Raw genomic sequence first — 12,271 nt, forward strand, 5'->3', positions numbered from 1 at the left:
AGCCCATTATAATAAGTCCCTGCAGGAATATTGTAGTAATTCTTTATGATGGAAATGCCATTAAATTACTGAACAAAAACAAGAATAAACTTAAGAGGCAGAGTCATGGCCTTTCCAATGCTGTCTTAAACCAATAGTTTGTTGCTCAAATGAACATTTTGCTGTAATCATTCCTCCTGTCCATACTGGCCATTAGAGGATTCCTAAATACAGTTTCAATGGAAGTGGTAGGGGACAAAATCCAGGCTGAATACTGTGGAAAAACATATAAATGCTTATCTGAAGCAAATATGATCATATCAGCCTTCCACCACAGCTAAACAGGAAAACACTGTTGAGACACTAGGCTGTATCTATGGAAGATATCATTTATTTGCAGATTAACTTTTAAAAACATTCTTACACAGGAGGACTGTAGATGTTGTCCCCCATCACCTACATTGTAAGTGCAAGGCCCTTCTAATGGTCTGTATGGACAGGAGGAATGATTACAGCAAGCAAAAACTGTTTCAGAGTTCATATGGCCACCTGACTATTGTTTTAAGACACGCTTGGAAAATTGTGATTCTGTCCTTTCAAGCACAACAATAGGACAAAAACCTGTCACTTGTACCTCTCTGGTGGTAGAATACAATGCCCTCCCAGCACATTTCCCCTGAATCTCCCAACCTGTGGGTTAGGGCAGGGCCCCTGCTCCTGGAGCTCCTAGGATATTTTCAACCTAACAGCCCTTAAATAAACTAACAAGAAGGCCACATTGTGATTTTTGGTGATTCTGCCTCACCTCTGAGATGGAAAGTTTGGTGGTATGTGGAGACAATAGAGAGAAACGTGTGATTAGAGTAGCTGTTGAGTTAAATTACAGTGAAGTTAACTATTCCTCATCTTGCTGTGGATACCCCTCAAGCACCCATATCCCTCCCTCCCCTCCCTTTAAGTCTCATCAGATCACCGTTTGCTCTCCTCGACACTTCCTCAACGCCCCATAAATAACCGAGACGAGGTAAGCCAGGCAGCACAAGCAGGCGAACACAGCGGCCGTCAGGTAGACCTTGTACAGACAGCTGTGCTTGTACAGCTCCAGGTTGCAGAAAGAGTAGCGATCCGTCTTGTAGATCATCACACCTATGGCCGGCAGGTAGAGCGCGGCGGCGGCTGCGTCGTGCGCCAGGTTAGTGCATAACCAACGTTCGCCGCCCAGCACCGGGACTAGGTCCTGCTTGTCCAGGAGGGTGAGGAAGAACAGGGCGAGGGTGAGGAGCCAGAACAGAACAGCGACGAACAGGACAAAGTGGATGGATCCCTCGTATTTGTGCGCGGCGATGGTGACCCACAGCCCGGCTCCAAACAAAATCTGCATGATCCGGAAGACTCCCAAAAAACTATTGAGGAACTTCTTGATATTCATCCTCACCTGCGGCTGGGGAGGTTGGGGTGGCATCTCTCTCCTCCTCCGATCACTCTGTGTCCGTTTTTCTTGAACAGGGCGGGTGCTTTCTTGCCAGCTGCAAACAGCTGGCGAAAAGGTGGCAAAAATGTAGAAATAAAAGAGTGGAAGGCCGGATTTGTGGTGTGACAATGAAGCCAAAAGTGAGCAAGTTTAGGTTTTTAAAAAGGAACTTTCTGTTCTTTCCACAGCCCCGGGGTTTTGAAATGAAAAACCTTCTTGTATGTTTCGTCTTTTCCGTTTCCTCCGTTGAATGTAGCGTCTGTGTTGGGGGGCTGGGTGATGGAGAGTGGGCGGCCTGTAATTCAAAGCCAGCTCCACCTCTGGACTGCTGGACGCATCCATGTCCACTCATCTGCTGCTGCATTTCCCCCCGGGGTGTGACCTCTCTGTTCATGGAGAAATGAAGTATGATGACATGTAGGCTACATTTGAGAAATACAGGGTTATTTATTTTAAACATCCTACCTACAACATTTTTAATGCTCTCGTCTAAACCAGTCATGCAATTTTAAATAGGCCTAGAATACAACAAAGAAACAGTGTAAGTCTGTTTAATAATGTGAGGTTTGTTCATATTGTCCAGATTTTTAGCAGTCCATGCGTCATTCTGTGTGCGTAGTTGCGCACAGGATGCTCACATGTTGTTTCTGTGTCACATAATTGACAGACGCCCCTCGTGCCAGTCGGACTCATTGACGTCAATGGATTTCAGCGCGCACACCCTACGTGGCCGGGGGGCGGACCTAACTCCCCATCCCTCTCCAGACCCGTGATTGGTCGTCATAAATCCCTGTCTCAATCCAGACAGGATAGAAGAGACGATATCCTTGCTCTCGTTGGCCACTGGATGCCATTGATTTATGACTGACAGTCGGCTCAAGGACAGAAATTGATTGCAGGTGAGGGTGACAAACAGACGGTCCTGCTTTAGTCCAGCCATTGTTGCAGCTTCCATTGGAAATGAGAGCGACTGCAAAGAGGGAGATCCTGTAGGAGCAAAGTATTGTGGATATAGCCTCTGGATATAGTTCTTCTTCGGGTAAGCAAAAGCCTTTTCTTATTTCACATTGACTAACTCGCTCATTCCTGTTGACTGCCTTTTAACCATAGCACGATGAAAAACACCATGGACTGCTGTATGCAGGACAATAAGTTCAGTATGCATCGTATTTTATCTTACACTAATATTTAACAGGGGCTTCATACTTGCTTGACTTGTTCTTCTGTTTTGCAAGCAGTATCTACACCAGTGATCCGTGTTTGTTATGCAAACCGAATATAGTCAAAGTCCTAGAGGGAGGGGAATTTTAAAGAAAAAAGCCTTTCAGAAGATATTTGATTTATGTTAATCCACTTCTAATGCAAAGAAGTGGGTCAGAATGCAAATGTTGATGTTTGTCTGTAGGTTGTCTAATGTAACCTGAAAAATCTCAAGCTTGTCCTCAAACAACCCAATGGCTGCTCGAGAGTGTAAACATAACGTGCTGTTTTCCTGAACAGACTTATCCTGTGAAAAAATGGAGAAAAACAAGATAACAGAAGTACATTCAGACATCATATGAATCTATTAAAGTGTTTACACAGCAGTTATAAAACATGTATCAATAAATGGGTAGTGTGCAATGAAGAAAGCAGGACATTTTCACTCCTGGATGCAAAATAAAGTGAGTGTGAAAGATAATTTTTGACAAAATGATCAGAATAGCTGGTCTTCTTGTGCACAAACTCCATCCATGAGCTGCAGTTGAAAGCGTACCTTGAGTTTTATATAATTTTGTCAAACTGAAATAAATGGAAACACTACTGACCCATATTTAACTGTAACCTTGGTCACTAAGCTAAGACTGGTTTGTAAAGTGTCCCACTTGAAGGCGTATGTCAGTAAAGTAAGATAAAGTTACCATCTGCAGTTTAATGGGCTTTAAATGCAGCTCGTCACTTCCTAAAGCAGGATTATAGAATCAGAGCAGAAGATTTGCATCTGACTGGCTGTGCTTTACTTGTGCTAGCAGCTGTTTCTAGGTGTTGTGACGCAGTCTGTGCTCATGTACTTTATGTTTTGCCTTCTATTTTGTTGTTTTTTTCTGTCATCTGTCCCATTGTCAACACATCATAATAAGTTGAAACTCTTGATTCCCGCACAGCAGTGTCAGTGTATGCCACCTCTCCCTGTATTACTCCGGATGGATACCGGATCCGGGTCCCCTCCATCTTCCATGGTGGCAGGGCCTCCTCCATTGTGGCGGCTGGCTGAGAGGCGAAGCAGAAAGGCTGGCTCGGGGAACATTTTCAGCGATGTGAATCTGTGGCAGCTCCAAAGGCTGTTCAGAGCGGCTGGGGACCAGGATGCAGAGCAACGGGCCCAGCTGATTTGGGGCCACAGAGATGAGGCTGAACTGGCACAGGCTTTAGTAGCACTGAGGGCCCGGAGTCACCACAGAGGGCTGAGGACTAATGGAAGAGACATTCTGGGCTCACGGTGGCTGAGAGCCTTCAATCACCTCAGGTAGAAACACTGCAAACCTGATATTTCATATGCATTGATTTATTTATTTACATTTTTAAATACACCCAACTGTGGGAATCTAACTATGTGTGAATATAGTTTGTGGTCACTTCATTTTAATATTTTTTAAACAAAATGATTAATTTTGTTCAGGATTGGGGAGAGCTTGCCAAGCAGTCAAGGGAAGGATCCCGCGAATGAGAGTGAGTCTGAGTCCGGGGCACACAGTAGTCCAGAGCCACACCGACACACCTCAGTAGGGACAACAGGAAGAGGCACAGTGGCCACAGTGGCACTAAATAAGAGCCAGGGCCCCACAGGGACATCTGAGAGACCAGTTAGAGCTGGCGTGGGACTGAGGAGAGGAGGAGAGAAGAATGACCCAGAGAGATACCTCCACAGAATACTTCACTGACTTGACCAAAATGTCTGAAATATCAAACTGACTTTTAGCCTGCACAGACTGAATACTTTTGTGATGTGATCAGACACTGAAGCAAGGTTGAATTAACTTGTAGGAAGAGCAACTTGGTAAACTCGCTATTATGATGTCTAGACTTTCATGGCGCTGCACTGTGCACTGATGCAGACACTTCATGACAGCAGCACAGAAACCCCGGATCGGCTCCTGGTATCTCACAACTTTGTTTTGTGGTTGCCTCTCAAGAACTGCCTTATGTGTTCTCCTGAATTCATCCTACCACTCACACTAAGCTTGCATACTGACAATTATCACCAACACGATCAGCATGTGGACAGTGATGTCATTTTATGTCATTTTGTTGTTCAAAGTATTAATGAAGAAGTGGACGTGTGTGTAATTATTAACTTAATAATTAACTTGATGTTATTTTTAAAATGTTCCCATCTTTATATGACCCATTGTTTATTTATGTCATTATGTACAGCTGCACTGTGGATTCACTTACCAATACATATATCTATCTCCTACACCACAAATAAAGCCATATATGTAGATATACATGTATGAGACAATGTACTGTGTCTATTTATACTAGCTTGAAAACAGCTTAACTTCTGAATTCAAAGTACTTGGGTAAGGTGGGGAGAGTGGATGACATGTCACTGGACATGTTGACTCAGACTTAGTGACACAAATGTTGTACTGTATTTCATATAACCTCAGCCAGCTGCTGGTTTTCCCTTGGTGAAAGTAAATCATCAGGTGGTCAACTCTGCCAAGATACCAAAAATAATAAATAACAGCAAGGCCAAACTTAAAAGCATCTTACTGTCCAAGAAATGACAGAGTTGTTCTTTTATCTATTTTTTGATTGGTAACAGTGTAAAAACCCACTGTGCCTATGGAAGACTGTTTGTCACCAACCTCATCAGATTGCTGGAAACTTGATTATGTTTTTTGATAATACTGTTGATGTGTATTTTTTTTAGATGTATGGTAATAAAGAAGTGTTTGTATTGATATTTTGCCTTTTTTTCTTGTGTTTTCTCTTTTATTTACAGTTGTAACAAGAGTGGCCATTTATTTAGAACCTCATAAAAGGGTGTAGAGATACTGCAGGTCTGCTGAAACTGATGTGTAGCTTTTTATTAACAATATCTATGATGGAAGATAACAGTAAAACATCATTGCTAAACCAAAAATGTTTTAATTATTTTTGCTTGCTGACTTTCAGTACTGTTTTAGATTATGTTCACATGGTTATATATATTCACATCCAGCAGCTGCAACCTGCACTCAACAGCCCCGCAAATAAAGTTTAGCATTATGTGCATTGTCCAAGGGCATTTCAGCAGCAGTTTTTGATGGATAGTAGACACACATCCGTGCATTTTCAGCTGCTCTAAAGATTTAAATGATTGAAATTTGGGTAAATAGGCTGTTTTGGGCATTAAACCAGCCCCAACCCCACACATATTCCATGTGTCAGTACATGTATAGGAGATTTAGTGAGGAGAGGACTGCTTGTGGACCATTTATTAAGCAATCATATAAGTAAGCTTGCAGTCACTAGATGGTGCTAAAGGCTTTGTATTAGAAGAGCAGACCAATACACTTAGAAGATAATATGTAGGCTATTTGTCATGCATGGCAGAGACACTTTCTCACAGAAAACCTTAAAAAAGAGCTAAAAGGGCAGACTTTAATTAGACGAGTAGGTAATCTTGTTGGTCTTTGCTTTTCCTGTTTAACTTGTCCTCTCTGCCCGGTCTATCAAATTACATGAATATGTCGTGATGACTTAATGAGTTGTGAGTTTTCATCTGGAATGTCAATGTCCAAACCCTTCAAGAAGCTTCACTCAGGTGCAACAAGAGTCCACCTTAGCCACAGAAAAGCTGTTTAAGTGTTAAAAATGATGTATTCATCAAAATGTTACAATTGTCCATGTGTCATTTTATCCATTCTTACTTCCAGTTTCTTTCTGTCTGGTCAGTCAAGGAGAAAGTAGATCTAGTATACACAAGAAGGGATTATATGTCCGAGACTAGCTGTGAATTTGGACATTTAGGCTTGGATTGCCCTGTCTCCACTAGATGTCCTTTTCCCCATCAGTTTCCTCCAGCTCCTCCTGGGTGATGCTAAGAGATTCAAAGGTCATCTGGGAGATAAAGTCCTCAGTGGCGCCTTGCTGGTGTATTGGGAAATTGAGGCATCTGCTGAGAGGCTTTATAAAGGTACTGAAACCTCAGCTGACTCCCAGAATGCTGAAAAGCAGCAGCTTGACTCTGAGGTAATCCCCCATGTGCTGAGCTTCCCACCTTGTTTTGTAAATTAAGCTCATTGCACTGAAAGACCTTATTTTAGTGCCCATATACGGTAGGTTATCTCAGTCTTTCAGTCACCACTTAAACCTTACGCCTGTAGATAAGATTTGGAGTGATGATCAAGCAACAATATCACTGCAGCTGAATTTATAGGATTGCTTCAGTTCAGCACAGTCATCACTGTTATGGTAGATGGAAGTGTGCACCTTAGTCAGTCAATAGGTAGAGTTAAGGGGTCACAAAAATAGTGACTTATAAAGAGCCCTATTCAGTGTTTTAGATTGCAACCCAGAGCCAGTTAAGAGCAGCAGGGCCCAGTCTTTGATCCCTGATGCTGAACTATTGACCCCTAGCTCAGCCTGAAAAGGTAACAGCGGATCAATATCTGTGTCAGATGTAGAATAAAATGAAAACCTTTCACTGAGTCATCTGTATAGAGATACAATGGCATCTAAATCTAGGTTAAATTATAACAGAGTTGCAGAAAGAAATCCAATCATGCTGACTTCTGTACTTGTAGCTATTACAGTTCTGCACACAGTAGCAGTGTGGTGGCAAACTGTGACTCCTCTGTCATACATTGTTGCCTTTTAGTCAACATGCACATCTTTGCAGTTTTGTTATGTGCATATAAATGAAAATCTTTATGCTTTCAAAAATGATGAGCCCAGTTTTGTAGTTGATGAAAAATGACAGATAAAAGAGGAATTTTTTGTGCAATGTTTTGGGACATTTGTAAATGGCATGTGTTCAGTTCAACCACAGGAAATAACATACATTAAGAGAGAGATACAAGATATATCTACACTTGTTGATTCCCAGCCATGTGCTGGTCTGTCCGGAAACATACTATGAATTAATCATTTGTGTTTATGACTGTGCCTACTCCTGGGATCTTTCATTGTGTTTGTTATGACAAATGTCTATAGTCCCATTTCTCTGCTCAGCACAGCCTCTTCAGAACAAAACAGACACAATTTGCAGAAGACTGGCTGCCTGGTTTACAATTTCTCTCTTAAAAACCTGCTGTGGACCATCAACTTTGCATCTACTTTGCATCTTGATTAAATCCTATTTTGTGGTGATCATAAATCAGCTATATAAAGGGAGTCTGTCTTCTAAATCAACCCAGTAACTGCCATATCAATAGGAACAACTTTTTTTCTGATGTTCTTTTAACAGAAACATATTCTTTTTTTCCTTTTTTTTGTATTGCTTTCCAGACATTTTAGTGACGAAAGACAGATGTGACAGGTGCATGGAGAGCAATGGGAGCAGTGCATATTTTCAAAAGGTAGATAGGGAGAAGAGGAAACAAGGTTTTTTTTCTGTGTCTCTGTGTGATTGACAATGGAAGCCATACAGAGATTATACATAAGCAAGGATCTGAGAGTTGAGTATGTCCCTACTGCATTGTAATTAGAGCACGGAGCAGTAATTAGTAAAATGATATATACAGTACTTACTCCTCATGCTCTGAGAATAATCCCAAACACACACTCAGACCAACACGCGTGTACACACAAAATCCCTGTGCCTCACTCTGTGTCTTTGTTCATGGTAGAATCACACAACACTGCGGCACGGCACTCATTGTTATTCCTTCCTCTGTGTCATTGTGTGCCTTTGTTCTTATTCTCAGTACTGTTTAGCTCAGGCTCTTGCTCATTTCTGCAGTCTCTAAACAAGGGCATGGCACTGCCTCCCTGCCCCCATTTGAGGTGAATGCTGGACATCAAACTAGATTCAACAAGAGTGTCCTGCCAGCACCTTTTCAGTTTACTCAATATAAAGGGACTCAAGTATAGGGATGGCTCGATACAACTTTTTCATGTCCAATACCGATACTGATACTGCAACTTGGAATATCAATCTGATACCTTCTTTTCTCCTCTGTTAAATTGTTAATAATACATATAGTTTGTATAGATGTACTTTGCTTAATATGAACATCCAAAAATACCATGTTCAAACTGTGCAACAAATATTCTGCTCCGCTAATAAACTATGATCCTCAAGCCATAACCTCTTTATTTAAACTTCAAATCAGTGCAAACTGCAAACTTGAATGTTTCTTCTTTCACATGTAACCTCTGGGGTTGAACTGTATGTAAAACAAGTAACACTAAACGCAACAAGGAGACATTATGCATATATGGGTTCCCAATCCGACCATTTTTAGAGTATTATTTTATCATTATTAAGGCAAAAGAACTCAATTTATGTCCATCGACATTATAATGAATAAGCTATAGGCTTAATATTAGTTTGCATTCAGCGTGCTGTGTGGACTTCATTACATCTGCTGCACCGCTGCTACAGTCTGTGACTGTGACCCTCACAAAAGTAATATTTTACAAATCTGCATTATATAAACTAATGAAATTCATTAATGTAAGTCATTTGGCGACTTCTAAGACATTCAGTTAAACTGCAGCTGTTCTATAGCTGCTCTTCTGGAGAGGCTGCGAGCGTGAATGATCCTGAGTATCGGATCGAGCCATCCCTTCTCAAGTACAAAAACTATTTTTTGAACCTTTTAAAAATGAAAACTGCTTTATTGATGTGGAGAAGGGATAATTTTATTGAAACAATGAAAAGGATGATGATGACTGCTCATAAAATGAAAGTTGAATCTGTCTCTGGTATAAAATGGACTCTGACCCTGGTGCCTCCAATCTGTATGCACAAGGTCAAACTGCTTTCCACATCTGAGACCTTTCTGTCTGACTTCATGCTTTGCTGCCTTCAGGGCTGTTCTGAGCTGAGGAGAAACACGTACAGCCACATCAGATAATATTGCGTTGCATTGCCCACACCGCCAGCCTGAACTGTTCACAGGGGTTCAGGTGAGTCAAGGGCAAAGGAGGAAGGGATTTTAAAAGCAACCTCATCATACCTTAATAGGTAAGGTCACATGTCAGATGATAGTGTTGCTCCTTTGTTCTTTGTCTTTTCTCTGAACCCACATTACATACAGAAGTATACCCCCCCCCGCCTCATGGAATAGCCGACTTTAGAAGCTGACTGGAATTTCATTTTTCATTGTGGATCCCTGGTTTATAGACTAAAATAATAATTATATGCATATTATTAAATATTAAATGACAGAACTCTTTTTCAACAACTGTAAAACTGACTGAGAGCAAAATCACCTACTGCTTTCTGTCTTTTTTTTGGGAAGTCTGTTAGGCTGATAAATCAGAGGGTCGAGTTTCTCTTTGATGATCATATTTTGGAGGTTATTCTAGATTGAATATCTAATCTCTACTCTGGCCTCAGTTTTCACAAAAATGCATCATAATCTTCCTACTAATATTTACCACTTATTTCTAGCATGCATCTGCCTGCGCACAGAGGTCATTGATACACTCAGTGGTGGTTTATAGTGTGCATTGTACACCTTTATTGTGACCTATGCATTAAGGAGACTTATAAAAGGTAAAAGCTGTACTGAACACCTTCAAACCATTCGAATTGTGGTGGTGTAACAGTAAAGGATAAAAGGAAGTTTCAGAAACTGGAGTAGGTAGGAGGAAAGAATAGTTAGTCTATCTTCAACATGATCAATATAGATAATATTACAGTATTTACAGAAGAAAAGGTGATAGAAGCACAAAAAAGGAAGGATTTCAGCGTATATGAATTATGTTAAACCACATAGCAACATTAGTCAGCTATAAAAAAAGAGCATTTCAGTCAGTTTGTCTGTTTGAATAGCACTTTTAGCTTTTATTAAACCTAATAGAGTTGTAGTTGAGAGTACAGGACAGGACAGAAGGAAGTCCTGTGTGTTATTTTAGCTTCATGTAAACTACATGTCTTGTTGTTGCCATCCCACTGACTCACACAATTTGATATGATGCAACCTTGATTTATTCAGAGATCTGGTTGCAGGGTTTGGTTCATTGTAATGTGTAGTAACAGCATGTGCACATTAAGATTAGCAGGGTAAAGTGGGACTAATTTCATATTAACATGTATCACTGGTTGTTACTAAGAGGGAATGCACATCTAAATAATTCAGTTCAAAACAGACCTCTGAGCTCGTGACACAGTATACACAGAATAACCTTGAGTTAATAAATGAAATTGCATGCAGACTTGCTCATGTAGCAAAACATCCATGTATGCAGAGTCAGTGCTTTTGCTTGCACGCATCCAGTAACATGCATGGGCGCACATACTTATACATGCTAACTCCCATATGCTGTGTGAGTGACTTCAGTCTTCCTCAAGCTTTGTTTTCCCATATGGAAGGAAGATAATCTGTTAAATACGTGACCCAGCACAAGATAGCAGTTTGTTAAGTGACCTTTTTGAATTTCAGTCTGTCACAGCTACACAACCTCAGTAATGTGGGACACTTTGTAACATTAAATTCCCAAAGGTACACTCACACATGCGGATGCTTATATACAGACCTAACCACAAACTGACTCAAATTCACCCAAACATAAACATTAAGTCCTGTGAGAAAAACAGCTGTGCAGTGGTTCAGAGGGAGTGATGATAGTTCTGTTTCAAAGGGAAAAATGGTGTTGAGTTGGATCTGAAAGTGCTTACTGGCAGATGCAAGTGATATAGTGGGATGGCCCATTTTCATTGCTTCTCCTTTTGCTTTTGTCCTACTATATTATATATTAGTATATAAAGAGCAGTACCTTAGAACATGTTATTCTTTCATTCATCCTCCCTTTCCCACCTGCTGAAGTCTTCACATTTCAGCCCATATACCATCTCAGGCGAAGATTTTGACCTGGTGCCCAAACTTTCTGATCCAAAACAACTACATAAATATATTTATGTCTATATGTCTAAACATCTCTATGCTGGCCTAGACATCAAAGTCTCTCTTTAAGGACAAACATTAAAGAGAGAAAAAAATAGGAAAAAAAGAAGAAGGAGAAAGATTAATGTCATCATTGTCATCTCATAATCCCTCTATAGTGTACCCCAGAGCTCTTAGATGTGCCACATAAAGAGCATACAGGAACAAAACTAACACATAGGCAAGTTCCAGACTTGCTTATGTGTTAATTTTAGTCATAATAATAAAAAAAACACAAATGTGGGAGGACAAGGAGAAAATGAGAAGGGACAGGGGTTGGTTTGATGCTTTGTATGCAGTTTTGAGGGGTTTATTATGGTCACTCATGCCTGCTGCTCATGCCTTCACTAACTCATGTTGTTAAATCAGTCATTTAAAAACTTTACCTGGGTATTGTAATGTGTAGAGGACCACAAACTATATGAAAGGGAGATGGGAAAAATAATTAATGATGAAATAATGATTTTTCAACTTCTTGCCCTGATTATTGGAGTGAAGATGGGTAGCCTCAGTAGCCAGTAACTGTGTTTTTGAAGCTAACCACCACAGTATGAGAAACCAATGAGTTGAAAGAACTTTTATTCATTAGATGTATTTAATATTTGATCTGTAACATGAATTGTCTAGACTTAGGATGCACTTTAGTCTATTAAAATGTTTGCTTTAGTTAGTGAGTATTCATTCAAATATTTGTTTCATTTGTTTCTTGTTTGCTCTCCAGGTCCACTTCCTG

General features: G+C 40.5%; 2 protein-coding genes across 2 annotated transcripts; one reads left to right on the forward strand and one right to left on the reverse strand.

Moving 5' to 3' along the window:
• Positions 1 to 943: 943 nt before the first annotated feature.
• marveld1 (MARVEL domain containing 1) lies at positions 944 to 1,671 on the reverse strand. The gene has a single exon (XM_053333439.1). It carries the CDS (start codon positions 1,439 to 1,441, stop codon positions 944 to 946), a length of 498 nt encoding a protein of 165 aa, XP_053189414.1. The 5' UTR covers positions 1,442 to 1,671.
• A 649-nt stretch (positions 1,672 to 2,320) lies between these two features.
• avpi1 (arginine vasopressin induced 1) lies at positions 2,321 to 4,907 on the forward strand. Its single transcript, XM_053333438.1, has 3 exons — positions 2,321 to 2,489; positions 3,595 to 3,956; positions 4,110 to 4,907. Exons 2-3 carry the CDS (start codon positions 3,607 to 3,609, stop codon positions 4,369 to 4,371), a joined length of 612 nt encoding a protein of 203 aa, XP_053189413.1. The 5' UTR covers positions 2,321 to 2,489; positions 3,595 to 3,606; the 3' UTR covers positions 4,372 to 4,907.
• The last annotated feature ends 7,364 nt before the right edge of the window (positions 4,908 to 12,271 follow it).

Source organism: Scomber japonicus, chromosome 14 (genome assembly GCF_027409825.1).
Source record: "Scomber japonicus isolate fScoJap1 chromosome 14, fScoJap1.pri, whole genome shotgun sequence".
NCBI classification, from domain to species: Eukaryota; Metazoa; Chordata; class Actinopteri; order Scombriformes; family Scombridae; genus Scomber; species Scomber japonicus.